The sequence below is a fragment of the Sceloporus undulatus genome, chromosome 1 (assembly GCF_019175285.1).
Source record: "Sceloporus undulatus isolate JIND9_A2432 ecotype Alabama chromosome 1, SceUnd_v1.1, whole genome shotgun sequence".
NCBI classification, from domain to species: domain Eukaryota; kingdom Metazoa; phylum Chordata; class Lepidosauria; order Squamata; family Phrynosomatidae; genus Sceloporus; species Sceloporus undulatus.
Genome location: NC_056522.1, coordinates 277,745,628 through 277,772,234, shown reverse-complemented (window position 1 = coordinate 277,772,234; position 26,607 = coordinate 277,745,628). Strand labels below are relative to the sequence as shown.

The window sequence follows — 26,607 nt, the reverse complement described above, 5'->3', positions numbered from 1 at the left end:
AATAAGAAATGTATTTCAAAACACTTGCAAAGTTACCACTGTTATTATGTCTTCTTAAGGCTGAAATCCTATACACATCATTCAGATTCAGCACTGAATCCCGCTCATATTAATACATTTTAATACATTAATACATTTTACTTACATTAATACATTAATACATTTTAATTAATACATTTTACTTGCTGAGTTTGTTTTTCTTAGAGGTCAAAACCCCAAATCCAGCAGGATATCAGTCCTATAAATAAATAAATAAATAAATAAATAAAGCAAGACAGCCAGCCAGCCAGCCAGCCCTCACAACTTCACTACTAGGCCAAAGTGTCTGTGGAAATCTGATTCCTGCTTCAGTCATTGTGCTGTTTCCTGCCATTTTTAACAGAACTTATCTTGCAAAGTCAATATTAATTGTCTACATGCCAGAGGCCATGCTGCCTTTAACGGCAATGAAGATTAGGATTTTCATTTTCGACTTGTATTGTACTTCTCAACTGCACATTCTAGTGTCTTCTAGTACAGACATCACATGGACTGTGAATTATTTTAGTAAGAAATATATGAGTGAAGAGCCCTAAGGTAACATAAAAGCAACAGTGAAGCTAATCTTAATTGTTGTTTGCAGGGGATTTCTTGGCAAGATTTGTTTGGCACAGGTTTGACATGGCCAGGGCCGGCTCTAGGTATTTTGCCACCCTAGGTGAGAAATATTTTGGCACCCCTCTCGCCCCTCACAATTATTTTCACCACTTGATTTCCGCTGTTTCGTTTGTTAAAGCTAAACATGACATAAAACCTAGGTTCCAATCTCTTGTCATAGTACTGAGAAATAGTTAAAAAGCCAATTAGATTTTTATAGGTTAAAGACTTTTTTACTGCTGTGACATTTGGAATGGAGTTTCACTAAAACAACACAGAAACACAGGAAAATAGTGTTTTTAATGCAAAATCATAAAAAATATATATCAACAAGTGGTTATTACCCTAAAAATTATTCGTACCAGAAATTGAGCAATAAGGCTTAAAAACTCTTAATGGTATTCACCTAAATAACTAAAACTTCCTCTTTACTTAGTTTAAAAGTTGTCATAAGAATGCAACACAGTATTAAATGTACTAGGCAAACATCCAAAATCAAACACAAACACTGAAACACTATTGCATGATCACTACCAAAAATGCAAAACATGAAAACAGACTAGTTTGTTTGTCATAAACAGTAAACTCATGGTGACTGGCGTTCCTTGTTGTGGCACCAAAGGTAAGGCGGGTGGGTGGCAAGAGGAGAGGGGGCTGTTGAACTTGAGGTTACATTCAAGGTGCATGTGGAAGGTGGATGATGTACCATGTGACCGTACCACGGACATGGGAGGGGGCACACATTTATGTTTTGGCCATTGTAGAAAGAAACCGTCATAAGGTAGCTTGCTTTTACGTCGCTTGCTGTAATGAGTTTTCACTTTAATATTATTTAATTACGCAAAAAAAAATATACCAAAAAAGCCACCCCGCCGCCCCTAAATTTTGCCGCCCTAAGCTGAGAGAGTGTTACTTGCCAAGGTCACCCAGTGGATTTCCCTGGCTGAGTGGGGATTCAAACCCTAGTCTCCAGAATCATAGACTTAACACTCAAACCTCTACACCACGCTGGCTTGTATCAGGGCTTGCATATCTCTCCCAAGCAAGATAGGGAAAAAAATAAATTCTGAGAAGATCCAGTCCGACTAACACCATTTTTATTGAAGCAGTTCCCTTTGAAAAATACCTGTCCACCAAAAAATTAGTCTTATGGTCAGATAGATGTGATGCTCACACAATCAGAATTTCTTGCAAGTTTTTCTCCTATTACCATCTGCACTTCAGTGCTGTAACGTATCATTTCTATCCTTGGGAGGCATACAAACTAGTTCGCCCTGTGATTATTCCCAGTCAACTCTGACTCAAAAGGATCCCTTTGAAGAACCAAATTCAGAGAGCTCTTGCTTAGGACTTTAAAGACCTTTGCATATTGGATCCAGACCATCTGAAAAACTGTATTTTCATCTACGAGCCTCCCTGACTATTAAGGTCCTTTGGAAAGGTACTTCTCTTGGTCCCTTAATAGTCAGGGAGGCTCGTAGATGGAAGCACAAGAATGCTTAAACGTTTTTGTTGATGGTGTCACTGTTTGATGAGAGAGTTTGAAATAAAAGGATGGCACTGCTCCCTCTCCTCCTGTTGTGTCTCCTCAGGTCCTTGTTTAAGGTCAAATATTATGAATCAGGTCAGTGGTTCGTAACCTGTGGTCCGTGGACACAGTGTCTTCACAGAGGGCTGCAAAGGTTTGAAGGTTGCTCCTCCCTGTAGCAGGGTGGCTGTGTGACAAGAGCAGAAGCAAAGGCAGGCTGACTGGCTGAGCCAGTGTGTTGCCTCTGACATGCACACTCCATTGTGGGGTGGGATGAGCAGTCTTTGCCCATCTCTCCCTCCCTCCTCTACTAACGATGGGACACCTTAAACAAGGACCTGAGGTGATACAACAGGAGGGGAGGGAGCACTGCCAACCTTTTATTTCAAACTTTCTCATCAGTGACACCACCAACAAAAACCCTTTGGGTCTAAAGCCTTAAACTGAGACAACTACACCTCCCTCACACCTCCTTCTCTTCCACCTCAGCTGCTCTTACATCCTAAACTCAGTTTTTTAAATGTTTAATTACCTCCTCCACATTGAAAGGTATGGATGTTTCTTCACCATCACACCACCCTCACATGGGGATCAGACATACCACCCTTTCGTGGTGTTTCCATCTCCTGAAGTGACATGTTGGTTGGGTGCACTTGTAGGAAAAAACTCCCAGCATGATGGTTCCCTTGTAGAGTTCCAGCAGGACCTTTTCTTCCAATCTCTCAACTACAGTTGGCCCTTCTTATACACGGATTCAAGCATCCACGGTTTGAACTTGTTCAAAAAAGGTATAAATTTCAAATATCAAACCTTGATTTTCCATTTTTTATAAGTGACACCATTTTGCTATGTCATTATATTTAATGGGACTTGAGCATCCACGGATTTTGTTATCCATAGGGCATCTTGGAACCAAACCCCAGTGGATAACAAGGTCCCACTGTATTGACATCAGTGGCGAGGACTGCCAGACCCTTTGCTTGCCTGCTGGCTCACTTTCTTTCCCTCCTTTCTTCTCTCAGTGCCCTCTCCCCAATGAACAGAAAAAAGAGAGGTTGAAGTGTTTCTTCCACAAGTGACCATAGAGATGTGCTTCTAGAATTGTGGTACTTTCTCAAGGGCTGGTGTTTTTGCTGGGATATTTCTTTCCATTCCTCCCCCCCCTTGTTCCTTCCCATTTTCAGATCTCTCCCCATGATAATCTATCAATGCAGAAATGTGCCTCTGAATGCTCTGCAAACACCCAACATGTCACATCAGGACACCACAAAAGTGGGCAAGTCTGATCCCATGTGTGATGGAGGCATGATGGTGAAGAAGCATCTCTACCTTCTCTCCCACTGTCAGAGTGAAGAGGGATGCTGAAAGTTCAGGAGCTTGGGTGTAGTGTAGGGTGTAGGAACAGTTGAGGTGAGGTGGAGGCAGTGGAGTTGTGAGGGAGGTGTAGTTGTCTCAACCTAAGGCAGAGTTTTTGTTGATGATGTCACTGCTTGAAGAGGCAGTTTGGGAGAACAGGTTGGTCCCCCCTCTTGTATTGCTTTAGGTTTCTGTATTGTATTGTTTTAGGTGTCCTGTCTTTTCCCTGAAAGGGAGGGGAGACAGAGAGAAGAGCAAAGGCTGTCTCAGTGCCGTTGTTGCTCAGCTGCTCAGCCCCACAGCGGAGCAGCCACTTGACAGGAGCCAAGGCAAAGGCTGTCTTTCTCTCTGCCCTTGTGCATCGCTCTTCAATCTGCTCCTGCCACAAAATGGTGGGAAGAAGCAGGAGAAATGTCTTCCCTCCTGCTTTGGCACATCTATGGGAAGGTTTAACAGATGGTGTGATTGTTAATGGCCTAAATGATTATGACTATGATTATTTTCAACCATGAGTTTTGTGGGTCCTCAATGACAAAAATTATTTAAAGGGGGTCCCTGGTAAAGAAAAAGTTAAGAACCACTGGCCTAGATGATTCTGTGCAGGGATACAAAATAAGATGTTTCTCTCCACTATTAATGCAATTGCCACTGGTTGTACATCTCTGCAGCGACTCACTGAAGTTTTAATTTCAAAAAGAGTAGCAATCTTTCTTAGCAGCAACAAGGAGCATCTTAAAGGCTTAACAAAATGTATTATGGCCTATGTTTTTGTGGATCACAGTCCACCCCATTATACTCAAAGTATGGCATTCTTGATAGGCAATTAAGAGTGTATATATGAAAGCATGTGTTTGCATGTGTGTGAATAAGGAAAAGAAAGGAAAATGTTAACTGAGTTCAGAGGGGAATGAAATGTACGAAATAAAATGTTACATTATATTCAAACATATCTAAAATAATTATCGTGATAATTCACGAAATAGTGTTCTCCAAAGTCACAGTCCAAAGCTCAAACCACTACACCATAATGGCTCTCATCAGACTGATTTACAAATTGTTAATTTGATTTCCATGCTCTCAGGCTTACAGTCTAAATAAAATGTGACACAAAAATGAAAGGGAATGGCAGTCAAGGAGGAGATTTAAGGATCAATCAAACATTACTTCCTTCTTTGAACAGCAATAGATATACAAACCTGCCAAATGCAGACGCATTTGATGAAGGTTACTCTGCTTCATCAAAACTCATGCCATAATATAATTGTTAGCCTTGAATGTGGCGCAATTCCTTGTTGCTAACATTTATTAAAAGCCTACATACAGTAGGTATCTCATAAAAAGAGGAGCACGAGATAGAAGGCTTTGCACCTTTATATATCCTGCCCCATAAACTAGTGTTTGCATTAGGTGTTATGTAACCATAGTTACCATATCTTATTTGGACTATGTATTAAAACGTGTGGTAAAGAACATTCAAACAAACTGAAACTGGCAGTATATAACTTTAAAAAGGAAAAAAAACCCAAACATTTGTTTCACACAATGTCACTCAATGTAAGTAAACACATAATCTTATTTGGGTATATAACTAGCACCCACCTAATAGAAAAAAACTGCCAGTTATTAGTGTTGTGTAAACAGTTGTAGAATTGGTAGCAGAACAAGTACAATTCATGCAATACCTACAAAGGTGTAATGTAGGACAACCATACATCCCTTCAGATATTGTTGTACTGCAACCACTGGTGTAATGAGTTCTAAAATGCACTGTGAAACAGGTAGTACAATGCCTTACACGAGTAGAATCAAGTTCCTTAACATGAGGCTTGCACAAATACATAGTAGACGCAGAAAGGGTCTTGTGCTAGTAGAATGACACCAATTAATAAAACTCATTATACTTTATTATAATTTTAAAATATTAACTTCAAGACAAGGCAGATAAGTGCCACTGAACAAAAAAGTTGCAGTATAGATTATTGCAGGTCAGTCACCAGCCATGCCTCTGCCAGGACAGCTTATTTCAACCCGTCTTCTAAAAGTATTTATGAAATTCATGAGGTTGCCCTAAGTTGACAGGCCACTTGAAGGCACACACACACATTCCATGTCCAGTGACATAGTACTTAGTGCTCATTAGACCATGTTTATATTTCTTCAAGCCTTGGGCATGGATGGTACCATTTTGGCTATACAGCGATCGAAGAATAGGCTACTTAGAGAATGGAAGGGGTGGTTCCCAAACTTTTGCCCTCCATTTGTTTTGGACTTCAGATACCAGAAACTCCAGCCAACTTGGCTAAAAGGAATTATAAGAGCTGAAGTCCAAAACATCTGGAGGACCAAAGGTTGGGAACACTGAAATATAGGATGCTGATAGGCAAGAGTCAGAAACATCAGATTTACTTTCTTTAATATTGAACAAACAAAGCTTTGCTTTTGTACATAATCCAATTGAGATAATATCGTTAGACTTCCAGCATGAACAGTCTGTATTTACAGTCAAAGAGGAAGGAGGGAAAAGCTAAAGAAGATGAATCTCCAACTTGTGCATGAAACACAATTTCAAATGTAATATTTACAAAGGTTTAAAAATTCAGAACTTTATATGAGAAACAATTAAAATTGTTCAGCCTGCAAAGGATTTTTGAAATGATTATCGTTATTGTGGTTTAGATATCTGAAATATTCAGTAATTCCTTCATTGTTTTTGTGTGACTTTAAAACTCATCCCAGTATTTCTATGGTACCCTTTGCTTGTCTGTAGTCTGATTTGGAATATGATGTAAGTATAAGCAAGAAAATTTAATATAAAATCCTAATTCCATAGTCCTGGGCAGAGAATAAGTCTTAATAGATGAAAATCATCTATTCCCCAAGGTTCATGTACATAAAAAGTATACACACGAAATGTTCTTCACTCTGGTGAGAAGGGTATTAGAGAGCAAGAACACATCAAATTTTGCATGGATTTCATCTGGCAATTGTTGACTGAAAGCAAGATATAATTATTTCTATTGTTCCTTTAGCCATGTCAGGAGTTAATCATCAATTCCAGGTGTTTCCCCCTGTTGTATTCTGGACGCTATTCTAATGGCTTCTTCCAAAGACTGCTGTTCTCCAAGCTGAAATAAATGAAATGATATGCTTAAATGCACTCTCTGCAGCAAAACTAAAACAAAATATTTTAAAACACATGCTATGTGTTTGAATACATTAGAAATTAAAATAAATGAAATGAAAATATAACTATCATATTTAAGCAACTGTAACAGCCAGTTACCAGGATCCAATAGACATGGATTATATTTTCCACCTCTCAGCAGAAGGAACACATGTGCTTGATTTTCAAAAGAATTTTGTTATAAAAGCGTGCAGATATTCTCTATGGAAGTGTGATACTGCTGTCCCTTTATGAATGTAGTAGCAGTCACACAATTGTCTAATCGAGATCATTATCATTACACCATTTCTAAGCATTAGTAACAACTGATGAGGAATATGACAATGTTCATTATCCATTCAATAAAGAATACCATACATGAGGTGGATAAAACTCTGATGAATCATATGTAAGATATACATACACATTTTCATACTGAGAGACCACAATGAAATATTATTTTTTCTTTAAATGCTTATTTCTTAGCAACTGGCATAGTTCTTGGCATACTGCGCAAGGGATATAGAATTTGATGCCACTTTTTAAAGAAAAATGCATTTGTAAGATTACTAAATTCTTTCTTTAGTTCAGCTACATAGAAATTAATGGGACCTGTCAGTCACCATTTATCTAAGTCCCAACAGTTTCAATGAGGTGATTTCAATTGGGATGTACACTACATTTAGTCCACAGAACTTTGCTCACACAACTCTGGGGCCACACTGAAGATTTTGTATTTCACTGTAACAATTTTTTTTGATAAGACTATGTCTACCAAAAAGTATTTCATTAGAACAGGAATGGGGAAAGTGCAGAATGTAAACCACATGTGTCATCTGGACCCCTTTTGCAGCCTCTCTAGTCCCTCACTAGACCCCTATTTCTCTGAAGAAAATAAATTGGCTCCTGGAAACTGGACAGTTGCCTGTTCTTGTGTTACAGCAAGAAAATATCTTAAAAATAATAATTTATAGAACATCCTCAAATACATCTCTAAACGCATTATACTGAGAATGAAACAAACATACTGGGGAGTAAAAGCAAAGCCTACAATGGTTAAAAGTGGGAGGGGAGATTAAAGAGCTAAATATGAAAAATAAATACCAAACGTTAGCAAGGCCTACATCAGAATATCCTAATTACCTGTACTGCAATTTGTGTTCCATTGGATGTTGCTAGCAATGTAATAGGCCTAGACTCTGCAGAGACTAGGTGATGTCCGTGTTGCTGATGTCCAATTTCTGGTGAAGCAGTATGGAATGCTGCGAGATCTTGAGCCACAATGGCAACCTTTGCAACAAACACAAAATCTTTCTAAATATTGTAAAAATAATTTATTCCTTAAGATATTTTTTAAAAGAATTCATGGATTTTTCTCATCATTCTTTAAATGGTAGAGTGTGCTTTAAGTAGAGCATAAGGCCCAATATTTAGGTAAAACCCTGTATCTAAAGGAGTAGTGTACATGAATCCTATCTGTCTACAAGAGGCACGTTTCAGTTACTGCCTCTAGCAGTAACTGATAGCTGTTCATTAGCTACTAGGACAGATGGGAGGTTCTCTTGTAGCTCTAATCGCTTTTTACTCTTCTGCCCATTCTCCATTTTAACTACTTAACTTCGCTGACATACTTAGTGAAGGCAGGAAAACACATCTAGCTGGCAAGGCAGGATTTTTAAAAACTGAGTTGAAGGTAGAGGAGAAAACAGTCATTAACGATAAAAGAAGTTAGAGTCTGATGTATCCCTGCATGTGATGGGGAGCACGAGGATTAAACCTAACAGTGAAGTGGAGTGCTCCTACAAGCCATTCAGAGAATGTGCAATTTACTCTGTATTCTGCCTTGCCTCTGAATCAGGGGTAGGCAACCTTTTTGAGCTGGGGGCCGGGTTGCTGTTCCTCAGACAACTGGGGGGCCGAAGCCAAAAAATAAATAATTAAATAATTTCTTAAAAATTTAAATAAATAAATAAACCGGGACAAATGTAGGACAACATTTTCAAATGGTGGACACTTTTTTTAAAAAAGTGGAGGACACGCAAAAAAATTTGCTGATTTTTAAAAAAATGTTAATATAAATGCATGTTTCTGAGGCGTCTATAGACAATTGCCCCCCTTGCCCCTGCACACGAGAGGCCAAAGGCCCTGGCGGCAATCAGCGGCAGGACCAGGCTGGGGCCAGTCCCAAGGCCTCGAAGGGCCGCATCCGGCCCGCGGGCCGCAGGTTGCCTACCCCTGCTCTGAATCATTCTGTACCTGGCAGGTGATTTCAACAATTCAAATGCAGCAGCAGCAGACATCAGCTTTCTATCAGTATATATTGCTCACTAGGATACATACCGCAAAACATCATAACCTAGAAAGTATAGCTTTGAGGTCATACATCTTGCTGAGAAGATCCTGAATTCAATGTTAAACTAGCATTCTACAGAATGTCACACAACTTTCTTTCATTTCCCTGCTCCCTCCATCTCTCCATGCTGCTCTGAAACTGGATCCAAGGGTTTCATATCCTTCCAGCTAGTTTTGGGAGTGTGCAGGGAATACCCTGGAGGGGAGAAATGCCCGTCCCATTTGGGGCAGATTATAGTGTTTACCAGTACAAGTCCAACACTGGGTATTTCCAAAGCTACATCCTCATTACTAAACTGGCAGATTTTAACTGAGCAGGTAAGAACATTCTCTGAACTCTTTTGTGCCAGGGACTTAAGAGCAGTAGAAGTTTAGGCAAAAATGCTACAATACTTAGTAAACTCTGTTGCCTGTATAGATGATACCACTTTGTGCCTTTTCATATACAAATATATTGTTATCATATATTTAACAGGCATTCACCTGCTGTCCTTCAGTGCCTTCTGCCGTGACCATTGCAACAGAATGTGTTCCAGCAGAAGACATAACTGCATCATGGGCAGGGACTGTGATAGTGGTGCCATCTTGTGTTACCATGGTGATAGTATTTCCAAGGGCCTGCATGTCAGCTTGGGATATGTTAACCTGAAACAGAATATGATTGTTTAATTCCATTACCAGCATTACATCTGTATCAAAAACTAGCTCATACATTATGCATTTCCAGCTAGAATTATGTGAATTTTTCCACATGAGAATTAAAGAAAGAAAGTAACCATTAAAATACAGATTACTAGCACTAAACAAAGAAAAAAGAACTGAAACCCTTAGATGTTTTCCCATTAGGATGGTCATATATTTATTTTTTTAGTGTGCCAGATTTGAATTACAGAAGCAAATAAATTTTAATATATTCCACTCACTTATCAGTTATCTGCTGGTCAAATAAAACAACAAGAAAAAAAAGAGTCTAGGGAGATATTCTCCCGAGACAGATATAATATTACTTGACCACCACCCCTTCTCCTAATTCTACTTGTCTAAAATAGTTCTAATAGTTATTTTCTTCTCTATAACCATCCTCTATAACAAGCTCTATGGCCATATGACACCTATTTTTTGTAGGACCCTTTCACTAATTAATGCTTAAAACATTTCAGGGTCAGAATAAATTCACTGTCTAATACTTTAAAGTAGAATACACATTTTAAACTAAACATATGCTAGCTAATCTTTATTTAGGTTTTCTAATATTTGTATACAATCCAAAAGGGTACTTAAAAGGAAAAATCAGATGCAGTCTGGCATTGTTTGCAATCCTGAAGTAACTACAAGATGCAGCTATGACAGTCTTTCACCCAGTTCCCCCAACTCGTATTTTCTAATTTGCAGGGCTCCCTCAAAGCTGGCCATTTCCCAGCTGATAGTCAGCACAGGGACCAGCAGACAAACATTTAGCTACCTTCCTATTACTGGCAAGCATCTGCAGGGACCTTAAGAGGCTGTCAGCCTGGGGGTCCTTGCAGATAATGTCATTGCTGTAAAATCCAACTTCTGCAACAATGAAAAAAATGATCTGCTCAACTTATACCATTGTAATTCACCAACAGGATGCCAGCCATGACCTTCTATTTTGTTGGTATGGCTTTAACATGACCAGTACTTACATGTTGGGTTCCATCTTGGGAGATAAGTGCCACTTGCTGGCTTAGTCCTGTCTGTGTCACTGTAGCAACCTGTGCAGAAACGACATCCTCTCCCTCAACACCTGTTACATAAGTTATCTGAGGTCCTTTGAGAACATCATCACCTTGACCTATTTAATTAAAGGAAGATGGACTTAGTTCCTATGAAGCCTACACTAAAAATGAGATGAAGCTATTTTCTTTGCATACAAAATAAAACAAGCAAGCTAGCTTTTATATTGTATTTGCATAGGTTTTAATCTAAAATAAACTAGCAGTATGATTGTATGTACAGCACTGTGTAAATTTACAGCGCTATATAAATAAAGGTTAATAATAATAATAATAATTTATTTTTTGTTAAACATTAATCTATGCCTACTAGCACTGGGGCATAAAATACTGTTAGTAGTTTATTCAAAAAATTATTAATTAACAAACATATTTCCCTCCAATGAAAAAAAGCCTGCATTGTGTCACAGGTTCTGTACTAGTGCAGTATCTAAAAAATGTTTAATTGAAGTGAAATACAAATATTCATTCTCACCTTTCTTTTGCATGTAGGCATCAGACCCCAACTATTTACTTTAAAAGGGCTTAAGTGTTTACCCTCATCCCTCCACATTTGTGGCTTTGACTTTTGTGAATCTGATTATTCACAGATTTTATTAATATGTTCTCTCTAGAAATATCTAAGTCCTCCAGCGCAACTCTGTGGTCAACTTTAACAAAAAGATGCACTGAAGGACCTAGAGATTCCTAGAGAGAACACTCCACTAGGCACTTGTAGTTCCTCCAGCGCAATTCTATGGTCAGTGTCTGGCAGATGTTGAGCATAGAGTTGCCCTGAAGGACCTAGAGAGTCCTTGAGAGGTGTTCTCTCAGGTAAAAACATAGTATTTTTGTTATTTGCAGTTTTTCCACCACATTCATGGAGACCCTGTGCCCCCAACCCTAGCAAATTTGGAGGGACGAGTGTATTTTATCAGCAATAGGAAGAACAGCTATGGCTATAAAGTTCCTATTGTGAGTATAACAAGTTTTGGGGAAAAAACCTAGAGAGCTAGCAGGAGTGAAATACAATGGAGGAAAATGGGTAACTTTGGAAAAAGGGGAAACAGAAGGTGGAATCCAATGTTGTATTGGGACCAATGATATTTAAGTTTGCATCCCTGAGTAAGGGATGGACAATAAAGTGATGCAATTAAATTATTCAGGGTAGCAGACTGAGATTTCTGGAAATGGAAATGCTCCCTGCGTTTGCAAAAGAGACCAAGATCCAGAAGCAGTTGCTGCTTGAGTAAGGCATTCCATTTCCAAAACACAAAAAGAAAATAGGGGTACATACTCCAGCCTAAAACTGGTGTATGTGTCCCCATACCAGCTGACAGGTAAGGTTAGAAGTAAAGCTCTAACCAGCTGAATAGTTATAAATGTGTCAATGAACAATCAGCTCTTGTGGAATATTCTGTCTGTTCTATCAGCTCTGTTTATCAGTTCTATCAGCTGAATAAAATTACATTTCCCCAAACTTTATCTGTTGACATAGGAAAGTTAGAACACTATAGAATCTTAATCCCTGAATAAGACTGTTTTGCAACCCCAAGATCTATTTTATAGGAAACTACTGTACGTTCGGGCCCTATGAGTTTGTGTGAGAACTTTAAATTCCATCACACCCATTTCACTTGGAAAATTTGCTCTAGAGGGTCCTCAACTGTGTGGGATGTCTTGATACCAAGACTACATAGAGACAGAAGAATCAGCCAATATTACTTCCTTGTTCACTCCCTATAAACAGAGCGTAAGGTCTCTTCAGGGAATGCTCCTGTAGATGGAAAAGAACCTGGATCTAAGCTATTGTCTATAAGCCTGGTCACTCCACCTCCAAAAGGAGATTGTGGGACTAGAATAAATGCAGAATAATGCATCCAAAATGAGGGGGATGAAGCAAAGAAAAGCTAAAGTGTCTGGTCTTTGTAATTTGGAGGAAACTACACAATAAGAGGGCATATTAGAGATTTATAAATGTATACACAGTATGGGGAAAGAAAACAGATTATTTCCCCTCTCTCTACCACTTTAGTGGATTATAAAATAACTTTTGACTGGAAGTATTAGCTTCAAGAAGAAGTGCTTTTTCACATGATGGAAAAGACTCTTAGAAGAATTAGCTGCCAGAAATGTGGCAAATGTGGCCTCTAATTTAAAAGGCTTTAAAATGAGATTTTAAAAAGGGAGATTAGCCAAATTAAATGATAGTGAAAGTTGTATGGCCCTTACTTTATGGTACTTTAGTGTTCCACTTTCAAACTCTCATTGTCTATTGTATATTCTTTAAAGTATGAAAAATAAAATGATTCTTAATTCATCAGTGCACCTGTGCACGGAAAGTATCTGTTAATTATGTGTTTTGAATGGGACAAGCTAGACAGTATAACTTCTACAATTTAAAAAGGAAAATCACAGCAAATTAGCACTTTGAAAAATTACTTTTTTGGATTACAGTTCCAAGAATCCCCTCGCAAACATGAGGGGGATGGAGCAAATTAAATTTCCCAAGCTCAGACCTCATCTACACTGAGAGGTGATTAATAAATATTTTGAATATTGAATGAATCAAATCTATACAAGACAGAGTAAATGAATCACAAGACTAAAAAGAGACAAAAGAACATTTACATTCAATTTCTGCCCTGAAGACTTTTGAATGCCAAAATTTGTTATCCTACAAATTTTAAGAATACAGATACCTTTTGTTTGAAAGCTCCCACAGAAGCTTGAAAGTAGGTACAAATAAAGCATTTACATTTCTTTTTCTAATGTTTTAACGTCCATGTTAAGATGTTATGAGTTGAAAATAAAGATTAATAATTCCGATTGTTAATATGGGAAAAACTGAATGGACAATGATAATCCCATACCTGGAGGTGGCTCAAAAAATGTTTCTGGCTCTTCCTCTATTGGCTCAGTGTCATTGTGTGCTGTCCGCTTGTGCATTGCAAGGGTAGAAATCTGTTTGTATGTTTTTCCACAGTGATTACAATTATAAGGTTTGGAATGTGTGTGTACAACATGATGTTTGTATAAACTGGAATATTCTGTAAATCGCTTATCACAGCCGGGGACAGTACATACATAAGGCTTCTCTCCTAAGTGGGAAGATACAAGTATTGAAAAAAAACAACCATGATTATATTAAAATTTATATTAAAATGACAGCAGAAGCATGCTTTAGATAATGGAAGTAGAAGATAGTTTCTATGTTTCCTGCAAAATACTAATTAGGCACTTTTCCTTTAATATATGATCCTTTCCCCACTCCACATCCCCACAGAGCAACCATCATACAACTTATTTCACTCCATGTTTTAAAAAAAGTGTGACACAAATTCCTCTCTCTATTGCCAATGTAAATCCGCTGCTTACACAGCCATTTTTCAGGGAAATCCAGAGAAAAGATTTTTTTTTTAAAGATTAAAGCCCTTAGGCACCTAAAAGCCTAATATCCACTACAAACTGGTCAAAATGTCATGTATTCAGATCACTGCTAATTCTAAGTGAATGAGGGTTTTTAAAATAGTATAAACAACCCTATAGAGTCCTGTCTTGAACTGGGACTAAAGAATGCTAGAAAAGGGTATCAATTTGTACCAAATATTTTCCAAAGATATAGCAGATATGGGGAAATTTTGTATAGAAAATAAGCACAGAGAGAAAAGGATTGAAACCAACATGGATAAGAAAATATTACATTTCTGCTTTCCATGCATTGCAATCCCTGATCTATTTCAGAGTCCCATATGGTTACATTTCTAAAAAACAAAATAAAACAAACAAACCACAAAAACTGAATCATGAAAATGGCCAGTATTCAGCATGCATTTCAAATTTTGTGCAGTTTCATCCTGGTCCTATTAGCTCTATCCCTACAAATTTAAGCAGCAGGACGAGAAGGAGACTGCTGCAAAGAAATCCTACAACAGTAATCTTCTACTGGTGTCTTCAGAACCACTGTAGAATTACAAAAATCACAGCGACTTGGCCAAGACCTTTTGAGCTATTACAGTGCGCCCTCGCCTTACGCAGAGGGATCCATTCCGGATCCATCCGCGTAAGGGGAATTCTGCATGTTCTGGAGCCCAACTGGAAGTAATGGGACTCATGCCTGCAGCGCACACCCCACTAGTTCTTTCAGGGCGCGCGACGGGCTCTTCTGGAGCGGCTTTCAGTGTATGCTGAAAGCCACAGATGGCACGCCCTTGTAGTTAATCCAATCCCAGTTGAATCCTCTCTACCTCATCATTAGGGTAAAATGAAGTACAAGGCATGTACACATGTTCTCAACTGTTCCACAACCTTTCCACACAACACAATTGTCAAAGCTCTGAAAGTTCAAGTCTACAGTCTATAACTAGGTATTTAATGTTTCCATTTAGTATAGCAGTCTTTGGGCTAGCCCTCGGCCTCTGGTACAGAAGGAGCCCTGGTGCTGCAGTGGTTAAATGCTGGTATTGCAACCACAACGTTGTAAGTTCGATCCTAGAGGAGGGCTCCAAGGTCCACTCAGCTTTCCATCCTTTCATAGGTCGGTAAAATGACTACCCAGATTGTTGGGGGCAATTGGCTTACACATTGGTTAGGGAGTGCTAGTTCACTGATAAGTAATTAATAATAATTTGTTTTATTTATATACCGCTATTCCAAAGATCATAGCGGTGAACAGCAAGTAAGCTAATTAGCAAGTAAGCTAATTTGCCCCCAACAGTCTGGGTACTCATTTTAGCGACCTCGGAAGGATGCAAGCCTGAGTCGAGCTTGGGCCCTTTTGCTGGTCTTGAAGTCGCAACCTTGTGGTTTCGAGTGAATGGCTGCAGTACAGGCATTTACCCACTGCGCCACCAGGGCTCCATAAGTGGTATAGAAATGTATTGGCTATAGCTACATTAATGTTATTTTGCATTTTCTTCATTGCCTCCAATAATAATGAGAAAACATTCTGAATTCAGAATTAAGAGAAGTATGAAGGGTCTCTTATTTTTGCAGGAAGACTTAAGTTATTATATCTGACACTCAACTGGGTAGAAGTTCTTAGAGATACAGCTTGATGTAAAATGCTATGAAGTATGATTTAAATACCTGTATGTATTCTCACATGATTCTTGTAATTAGTTGCACTCGCAAATGCTCTCCCACATCCTGGCTCTGTACAATAATATGGTCTTTCCCCTGTATGTGTCCTGATGTGAACCTTTCTGATGTTAGATGTTGTAAATGACCTACCACATCCTTCAAAGGGGCATTTGAAGGGCCTTTCACCTAGAAATACAAAAGTAAAGACAGGCAAATCAGATGTTTAAAAATCATATGCGGCCTAAGTTCAGTTGTGTTTCAAAAATTTAATACTACATCTATTACTATTATTAAGCAGAATGTGCAACTGAATTTAAGTTACAAAGCTAATTACAGGTACAATTTTAAGTACTAGAAAGTAGCCCTTTGAATTTTGTGGGACTGACTTGTCATTAAACTTACTAGTACTTATAGTTTAATCCTGTGTATATTTATTTCAGGGAACATAATGGCTTTAACCCACGTTCATATTTGCAGCAGAACATATGCAGTTCTTGCTAATTTATATTTCACCAATTTTTATATCCTCTCTATCAAACTAATAAACTTGGGAGTGTTTTAGTGTGGCTTGCAAGTTCAGTATCAATTACAGCTAGTGTAGACAATGCTGATAGAGAAATTCTACTGTACACATATGCTAGAAACTGATGAGCTACCCATTAGCTGCATTATTTAGGTTGTTTTGTGAATTACCCCCTTTTCATAAATAAATGCTGTTCTGATACTCAACAAATGGAAAAAATATTTTTAAAATTGGAGGGGCGGTGGTGGCGGGGATTTGAGGTAAGCATTTTGCATGCAATGTGTAATGCACAGAGCCCTTTTAAACAAACATTTCTACCATTTTACATTACTTTTAAACTACTTTTAAAACCGTGGAGCAAATCTTTTAGACACAGACTACAATCCTGAATTTCAGGAGCAGCACAATATTCATCTTCTTCAACTGTATCAGCAGACCCTTTCTCTTATACTATTTAAATATGCTCAAAGTTTCAGTGTGGTTTGTCATGAAGCATGAAGAATTGCTGCTTCAGAACAAAAAAAAAAATACATTTTGGTAACTGCATGGTTTTGTGAACTGTGGTCATGACAAATATTAAGCAATGTTCCATCTGTAAACCCAATAATACTATACAACAGCATTGGTTAATATACTGGTTAATATTCCAATTAGCCCTAACCTGAATGATGAAGACTAATGGTCAAGAATATCTAGATGTCTTTGGTATGTAGATTAAATGACTAGTATTAAATTCACCCATGCTGCTATTCAAAGAAAAAAAATCTGTTCCCTGTCTGACTTACATAGAACTATCTTATACATGGCTATAATGAGTAATAACCCTACAATTAATGTTACATTGCTGGCATACCCTCATGCTCCTGTGCTGTATTTTCTCATGGGCTTTTGCTAAGACCTGTCGATTCTCTGTATACTGTCATGCCACAAAGAGAAGCCTAAGAGGGGTGGGTGAAAGCACAATTTTTATAATTCAATGTATTACTGATATAGCTATTAAACACCTGACTACTCATGTTAAGGAAAAAGCCTTAAAATTATTTATTGAAAGGTAACTTTTAGTTTTTTGGTGAAAAAATTTCCTTAAGTAAGGTTTACCAGTCTCCTGCCAAAAAGATGCATAAATTACTTAGCACTGTGTCATGCTGCAGTCAGAAAATAACTGATTTACACTTAGATCCATCCAACAGCGGCCATTCATCTAAATCTAAATAATAGCATTGTTAAAAAATGCTACACAACCGGTTTGCAAATCCTGTCATTGAAACTCTTCTATTTGTTCCAAAAGCACAAGCAGGTGGGACACAGTTATATTAGAAGTCAAAAGCTGGACTCTAAAGAAGAAGATCCAAATCACAATATACTTGCCTTTCTCATTCTCATAAGCCCTTCTTCATCCTCCAAAGAAATTCCACAGCAGTTGTAAACTAGAGTACTACATTATGAGCTAAACTGAACAGGAGAGAACTATGTTTTTGTGGAGGTGCAGAACTTGAAACAGTGTATGGGAGTTTTATGCTGTATTCTCCCTCCCCCAACTGTTTTTTCTCAGTTGGGCTCTAAGCCTAGAAGCAAACCCTGCTGAAAGAATGAGTGCTGGGGAGAGGAGCTGTGAGCAAAACACAGCAGGCAGGCAAAGGGTTCACTATCCACTTTCACTGAGTGGGCAGGTTGTGCCCTCCAGATGCTGCTGGACCAGAATTCCCATAAGTCCTAGCTAGCACAGACAATGCTATGGGATGATGTGAGTTGCAGCCCAACATCATCTAGAGGGTCACAAATTGCTTGCCTATCACCTGCACTTTTTTTTTTTGCTTTCAGTTGTCCCCATCCCACTTTATATGGGTTCAGCACAAGCCCCCATTCAAACGTATAGGTTGTGCTGCTACCATAGCATAGATTAGTCTTTAGGTGTACAACAAAAAGTGAAGAGATGAGTTTCGCAACATAAGGAAAGGGAATGTAAACCATAAATATCAGTGATTTTTGTATTGGGACAGTAAAACAGAGTTGAGATTACATGTTGAGATTAAAGAGTTACAAACAGCTGCTTTGCACATAAATATAATGGGGAGAGCTTAATGTACTGAAATGCATTAACATAACATATTTACATACAGCTGTATTACACAGATATACTTACTAACACTATGACTGATGGCTGCTCTCAATTAGAGCACAATTGCTGCCAAAAATGTATGAAGGAGTCCTACCAGAAGATGAAGTCTCAGTATTTGTGGAGGAAGTAGATGTAATGTGTATACATTAGAGACAGATAGAAGTAACGTATATAAACTTGATTGGATTGGATGTTATGCAATTGTAAAGGATGGTGGGAATTATAGCTGCTGATTATTTGTTTTTCTTTGGATGCCATAAACCAAATTAACCTCTTCCTGAAATATTATATCATATGAACCAAGAAACTAACCATTTTAGAAATGCATCCCTCTGTACTGTGCATGTGTGGTGGTTGAGTATTGGACTAAGACTGGATACGATGGCTCAAATCTCCACTCAAGGGCTCAAATCTCCACTCAAGGGCAACCCCACCCCCCCAACAAATCTTGCCAAGAAACCCTCCTGATAGAATCATCCTAGGGTCTCTGTAAGTCAGAAATGACTTGATGGCACATGATAGCAAAAAGTACTGAGCATTCTGGTAAGGTCCTAATTAGATTACAAGAAGATGTTGGGTGTGGGAGTATAAAATTATTTAGAAACAGTAACTTGTACAAGATACAGGAGAGGGATTGTTAATGTTAAGTGCCAGTTTTCCCCTTTAAAGGCTGCACACCTCTCTCTTACATCAATTTACTCAGATACTATAGTAATTTATGGAGGTGCATCCATGGTATCTCCTCATCTTAGAGATGAGGAAGATAACAAATGAGAGAGGGGTTTTCTCATGATGACCTCCAGTTGCAGAACAGCCTTCCAGATAATTCCATCTAGCAACAAATTTTACCACATATGCTTCAGTAATGTGACAACTCCCTCTCCCCGTGTTTTTAAAGAAACATGATGATGATCATTACTGGTAGTACTAAATTTTATTGCTCTTTGTGTTTATTATGGGTTTAGACTGCTTTCTGCAATTTTAAATGTTTATTATTTGCATTGTAATGAGATAATTAAGGTATGCAGTTTGAAAATATCGTGCAAAAAGAATTAACAGTGCAATCCTATATATGTCTACTCAGACATACAACCCATTGACCAAATTGGAGTTACTCTCTGCTGTGTATAATATTGCAGCTTTAAGCTTCAAATGGAATTGCTGGAACAGGTAGGAAAACAGGCTTACCGTGAAGTCACAACAAGTCAAATTGATCCCATTAAAAGCCCATCTTCTGTCCAAAATTTGTTACTATGAACAGATTAACAAAAACTGTCTGCACTAAAATAAAAAAGTGTACCTGTGTGTGTTCTGATGTGTTTCTGTAGGTCTCCTGAAGTCTTGAAGGACTTTGTGCAGTTTTCTTCTGAACATCGATATGGCTTCTCTCCAGTGTGGGTTCGGACATGGCTTTTTAGTCCATAACCTTGAAAAAGATGGTATTAATGTTTTAAAGTATAAAATACCTGAAGGCCAAAAATGTCCAGGGTATAATTGACAGTACAGTGTTAATCACTTCTTAATCATCTTTTTATACCAATGCAGTTATGTCATTTCATAATCACTTTTTATATTTTGCTCCTGTCTGAAGATTAGTTCAGGACATCCACTGTTTTGAATGACAACTATTGAAAAAATAAATGTTAAACACATCATCGTGATACAAATCATTACTCAACCCAACACCATATGATACATCTGAGGGATTTTTTTTTTTGCCTAATGTGTATATTTTGTTCTTTTATTCAGTAAGTCAGTAAGAAAGGCAGTTGCAAGTTCTCATAAAAGCACATTAAGAATTCTATGACCTTACCTGTGGCAAATGCTTTTCCACAACCTGGATGTTCACACTGATATGGCCGATCCCCTGTGTGTGACCTTTCATGTACCTGTTGAAAATATCATTTTTAATGTGTTTATTCTGCAAATTTCACTATCCCTACCACTTGCCCCCACTTGAAAATGTAATCTTTTCAAGGAGCCCTAATACACATATAAACAGCAAAAGGCAAAGGATCCTGTGTTGAATGGGAAGCTGGAACAGGATCTACAAGACCCTTCTTAACCAGCTGCTTTGTGTGCACAACCTGGCTGCTATTACAAACACTCAGCATCATGTGTAAAGACACTGGTAGTCACAAAACATTCAGGCTTTTAACATTTGTTAAAAGGGGGTCACACAGCAATCATAACTTAAAGATGTGCTGACTGTAAGAGGAGAAGGAATAAGATGAAGTCTCTTGTCCCCACTGAACTATTCTTATGCTTGCATAATGCCCTGTGTCAGTCAAATTGCTCTGCTGGTTGATCTCAGCCAGTAGAACAGCCAAAAAGGGAGTAAAGGAGTGTTTTGGGGGAGAAGCTCAGTTGCATCAGACCCAAACTTTCTCCAGCCCCAAAACCTAGTCATTATGCTGACACCATGTTAAGCCAGGGCTGTTCTAATTTCCTGCATCCCCAGGCTGAGAGGTTTAGATTCAAGACAGCTTCTGCTAGACTAGTGTTCACTCAACTAGCCTTCAGCCATCTTTGCAAATTAAATCTGCAGTTTTAGTCACAACACAGACATGCTGAAGTGCATCTTGATATTTTCCCCATTACTGCACATTAATTAATTAATTAATTAATACCCCATCTTCCAATATGGGATACAAAACAGCTTACAATAATGTTTAAAAGATCAAGCTAAAATATTAAATTACAAAAAGTTAAAAAAGTAAATCACAGTATTATTTTATAAACAGGGTTAAAACAGATTTTAAAATGTACATGATCCCTATACCCAGTCCTGGTTAACGCCCTGACAGCAGCATTTTGGACTTGCTGAAGTTTCCTAATAGCTTCCAAAGGCAGCCCCATGTCCAATACTGTATAATATGTTACAGTAGTCCAAACGGGATGTAAAGGTTTGTAGCAAGACCTAACTTCTCAAGGAACATGTGCAGCTGGCACACTAGTTTTAACTGTGCAAACACATTCCTGGTTACTGCTGAAACCTGAGCATCTAGGCCAGTGATGGTGAACCTTTTAAAGGCCAAGTGCCCAAACTGCAACCCAAAAACAACTTATTTATTGCAAAGTGCCGTGTCCCTCTGGCTTTCTAGTAACAAACTTTGTGCTGGGGCAATGGCACATGTGCCCACAGAAAGGGCTCAGAGTGCCACCTCTGGCACACATGCCATAGGTTCGCCATCACTGAGGCTTAGTTCTGAGTTCAAGCTGTGAACCTAAAACTTCAGGGGAAGTGTAACCCCACCCAGCACAGGCTGAATCCTGATCTGCCTTCTGACTTAACAAAAGCACCTGTATACTATCTGCATTGTTTCAATTACGGTGAGCCCGCTTTATACGCTGGAAGCCATGCCAGAAAGAAGGGAGCCACGCGCCGGAAGAAAACAATGGTGCACGCTCCCTTGGTGTGTGTCCCGTGCCCTACCGCCGTGGGCACGAGCCCCATTCATTTGAATGGGGCTTGAGCAACCATGTTTTTTCCCTTACACAGTGGGTGTCAGGAACGGATCCCCGCGTAAGGGAAGGGATGACTGTAGTTCACCCTCATCCAGTCCATTACTGATAGCAGACACTAGTTTAGTACAGAAACACCTTCCTTGAGATCAGATGGTGACACTGAACCCCAAGACTATGGATGACCTCTCCCAGCAGTTTCATGTAGATATCAAACAACATGAGGGCAGAACCATGAGGGACACCATATGCCAGTGGGGAGGGTGTCGAACAGGCATCCCTCTGCACCACATTCTGAGTCTGCCCCTCCAGGAAAGACTGGTGCCACTATAAAATAGCATTCCAAAGTCCCAGCCCAAAGAGCCAACCCAGAAGGATATCATGATCAATGGTATGAAAATCCACTGAGAGGTTCAGCAGAACCAACAGGGACAAAAAGCTATCTCTGCTCCACAGGCGGGCCTGAAACCAGAATGAAATGGATCTGCATAATGTTTCATCCACGAACTCCTGAAGCTGAGAGGCCACCACACACTCTAGAACCATGCTCAAAGAAGGGAAATTGGAGACTGGCCAATCATTCTCTAGTGAAGTCTAAGGAGGATCCCACCCCCCATAATGGCCTCATCATCACAGTCTCTTTTAGGCCAGATGAAAACCTGCCCTGAGGCATTCTCTACTCCTTTTACTCAATCTGCCAGTAGGCACAGGATGACTCTTACCTCTCTAAGGATTCTTTATATATTAATCTGCCAAATGAAGATCCAAAACACACTGCAGCAATAATCCAGTTTGAGACCGCTTTAACTGCCCTGGCTCAGTGCTAGGGAATCCTGGGAATTGTAGTTTATTGTGGCCCCAGAGCTCTCTGACAGAGAAGACTAACTGCCTCACAAAACTATAGTTCCCAGAATTCCCTAGCATTGAGCTGGGGCAGTTAAAATGGTCTCAAACTGGATTATTTCTGCAGTATGTTTTGGACCTAAGTCGCTTATGCAAAGAAAAAATCTGAAGGAACTGGGTCTCTTAACATACCAGAGCACAAGAAACCCTGGGTTGAAGATACAAATTAAAAATGCTATCTATCCAATTTTGGGCACATTTGCATGACTTTCTGACCACAATCTTATTGCCTAGAGCAGGGGTAGGCAACCTGTGGCCCACGGGCCGGATGTGGCCTGGTGAGACCTTGGGACCGGCCCCAGCCCGGTCCTGCCGCCGATTGCCGCCGGGGCCTTTTGGGGGCAATTGTCTATAGAAGCCTCAGAAACATGTATTTATATTAACATTTTTTAAAAAATCAGCAAATTTTTCCGCGTGTCCTCCATTTTTTTAAAAAAAAAGTGTCTTCCATTAGAAAATTTTGTCCTACATTTGTCCTGGTTTATTTATATATATATTTATTTTTTTAAAAATGTAATTATTTATTTTTTGGCTTCGTTTCCCCAGTTGTCTGAGGGACAGCAACCTGGCCCCCGGCTCAAAAAGGTTGCCTACCCCTGGCCTAGAGTGACCAGAAGGCCTGAATACTTCCAGTTATTACCTTGAGATGATGAGCAGTAGTATACAGTTTCCCACAGCCATCATAATCACACCGGAAAGATTTGTCTCCAGTTGATTGTTTTGTGGTCACTCTTGTACTATGGCTTTGTAAAACAATCTAAAAAGAAAGAAATTACAACATGAACATTCTCTTTGTATGCACACACACACACATATTCTTGAAGAATTATGTTGGCAAAAACCCAAAGTACACTAAAATGTTGCATAGTTCCATTAGCAGAAATCGCAATATTTTCTTATTAATTTCTTAACTGCTAAATTATAGTAAGGTCTTAAAAAGCTTTTACACAGAGGTGTGCTGCAACAATACCCCCAAAAAAGCATGTAAAGGGATCTTGTAGCACTTTTGAGATTAGCTTGAGAGAAAGAAGTTTGTAGCATGAACTTTCATGAGCAGGACTATTTCATGCATGTAGACCCAGTTTTCTCTTAGTCTCAAAGATGCTACAAGATCCCTTTGCATACTGATCCAGACTAACATGGTTATGTCTTTAAATACTACCCCCGAAAGTATGTATTTAAGCCTCTAAAACATATTCTGCATTTGTGAAACTACCAGATACAGTGGTACCCCGGGATACGAATTGATCGCGTTATGAAATTTCCGGGATACGAAAAAGTTCCATTGGAAAAAACTGTTCCGGGATACGAAGGTTTTTTCGGGTTACGAATTTTTTTTCGGCGCGAAATTCAAACGCGCGGCTTGCCAGCGCTAACGGAAAGCCCTTTTCGGCTTGCGAAATGCATCGGGTTACGAACGGCGCGGCGGAACGAATTAATTTCGTAACCCGAGGGATCACTGTATTAATATTTATGTCACATGATTTATGAACATTTTGTGCCATTTTGGGGGGAGGGATCTAATTTGTTTATAACCATGAGTCCTTTGTTAATGTGACTCGTAATCCTATCCTCTTTTTTCAAGAGATGGACATTGGAGAGCGCATTACCACAGACCTATGGCCAGAAGTGACTCGACAGTTCCTTTCCAATCTGGTGTTTAAAAACTTCTCTCCCCACCAAACCCCATGTTTAAATCCACTTCCTTTCCAATCCGGTGTTAAAAGACTTCTCTCCCCACCAAACCCCACGTTTATATCCGCTTCCTTTCCTATTGGGTGTTAAAACACCTTTCTCCTCCAAAAACCCCACATTTAAATCCACTTCTTTCCCTTTCCAATCCAATATCAAAGCTTTCTCTTCCAGCACCAGAGAGGTGGTGTTAGGTGGTAACGAGAAGTCTGGAGAAGAAGAGAGAGGGAAGGACGTGGTTAGATTCTTTATTATAGCTTCCTAAGTTTTACCCTCAACTTATCCTTGGGTCATACCAAAATCCATGATTTTGACCCTAAAACCTTCCCTCGACTTATACATGATGTCAACTTGTACACAAGTATATGTGGTATATTCCAAGTGGATGCAATCAGGCTTACTTCCAAGTAATTATGGCTACAGATTTGCTATTGGTGTTACCAAGTGACTTCTTATGGCAAATTGATGCTTGATTATTTGGCTGTTTAAGTCCCATGAAATTCAACATGAAAAGAGCATCTAGATCTGAAGAGGAGAGCACGACAGGAGAAGCAAAGCCTCTTCTTTGTTCATATCTACTTGGCCACTGGACACCTCAAGTAGCACGGTATAAATTATACCTGTGCTGTTGGCACAAATGAGACCAAGAAGGGTGGCGGTGGAAGAAAACACATTTTGGTTGCTTATTGTTCATGGACTCAATGACAGAGTATGATCCAACAAGCCAACAGTCTTGTTTCTCTTCCTGAAAACTGTCACGGAAATAGCCACACTAGAATCTGAGAACTTTGCCCCACTGGCTGTTTGATCACATACTCTATTTCTCATGCTTACTTCTCACTGGCTGTTTTGATCTCCCTGAGTGAGTGGATGAGTAGGTGGGGATAAAGACAGATGACTAGAGACACACCAAAGGAAATATATACCTTGCAAAAATGCAATGCTGGAAGCAGGAAAGCAGGGAACAGCTGCCACTGTACTTTGGTCCTCTTTTGTCATGTGAAGTTATGGCTGTGTCCACACTGCAGACACCTTTTTAAGTGCCATGTCTCAGTGCTATGGAATTCTGGAAACTGTAGTTTGTTGAGGCTCCAGAGCTCCTCTGACAGAGAAGGCTAAATGTCTTAAAAACTACAGTTCTCAGAATTCCACAGAACTGAGCCATGGCAGGTAAAATGATGTTAACCTGGATTATTTCTGTAGTATGGATACAGTCTCTGTTTGTTTCTATTGCAGAAGATAGAAATCATTGAACATTCCAAAAATATTAAAGCAAGGAAATTATCTGTAGGAATTCAGATATAGTGAAAACCTTTTCTCTCTTGTTTTTGTTGCATGAAATGAGTGTTCCATGGGCAGAAAAAGGATTTACTTATTCCAACATTTGTAAACTACCCCGATAATAACGGCATTACTGGGTGGCCTTCAACATTATATTAAACATTCAAATACTGTATTAAAATACTGTAACATATCAATAAAACTATTAAAAAGCTGCTTTAAATTGGCAGAAACAGGTTGCATCGATCAAATTTTCATGTAATATATAGTATCATATAATTACGGTACAATATTATATCATATCATATCACCTATCATATTATGCATGCTTACTCAACATTTGTCCTAGCAACTTCAGTAGCTAAATACCAGGAAGCTACATGAGAATTTTCCTTCCTTAAAGGTGTCTGAAATTATTTAAGGTCCAACTTCAGTTTTAATTGTAAAAACAGGACCCAATGCAAAATAAAAATAAAAGAAAACCAAGAGATTATTCTGAATCATAGAGTTTGGACGCAGCAATTATGGCTCAGATCCAAAGAAAAGCTGATGGGAGGGAGTTGGCAGAAAATAAATTTCACTAAATTTCCACTCTTCAGCAAGCCCTCTGCTGACTCTTAAGGACTGGAGACACTAAGGTACCCCATAGGCTGAGTGGATTTGGCAGGCAGAGGGGATTAAAAGGGAACATCAAAAAGGCCAGAAAACATAGTGAAAATGCCCCCCCGGGGGCATATGAGGAAGGTAAAAAAAATTGGGAGGTGGGAGCAA

General features: G+C 39.0%; 1 protein-coding gene across 4 annotated transcripts in view; it reads right to left on the bottom strand.

The window, feature by feature from the left end:
• Nucleotides 1-5,916: 5,916 nt before the first annotated feature.
• The window catches only part of ZNF143 (zinc finger protein 143), a 40,843-nt gene continuing 20,152 nt past the window's right edge, over nt 5,917-26,607 (bottom strand). For all 4 annotated transcript variants that reach the window (XM_042445234.1, XM_042445237.1, XM_042445235.1 and 1 more), the window contains 9 exons: nt 23,504-23,620; nt 20,309-20,384; nt 19,796-19,921; nt 15,860-16,039; nt 13,645-13,872; nt 10,703-10,851; nt 9,519-9,680; nt 7,827-7,973; nt 5,917-6,645 (listed from right to left, as the gene is read on the bottom strand). In XM_042445234.1, coding sequence (XP_042301168.1) covers nt 6,562-6,645; nt 7,827-7,973; nt 9,519-9,680; nt 10,703-10,851; nt 13,645-13,872; nt 15,860-16,039; nt 19,796-19,921; nt 20,309-20,384; nt 23,504-23,620 — 1,269 coding nt within the window. In that variant the 3' untranslated portion in view covers nt 5,917-6,561. The remainder of the gene's footprint in view (nt 6,646-7,826; nt 7,974-9,518; nt 9,681-10,702; nt 10,852-13,644; nt 13,873-15,859; nt 16,040-19,795; nt 19,922-20,308; nt 20,385-23,503; nt 23,621-26,607) is intronic.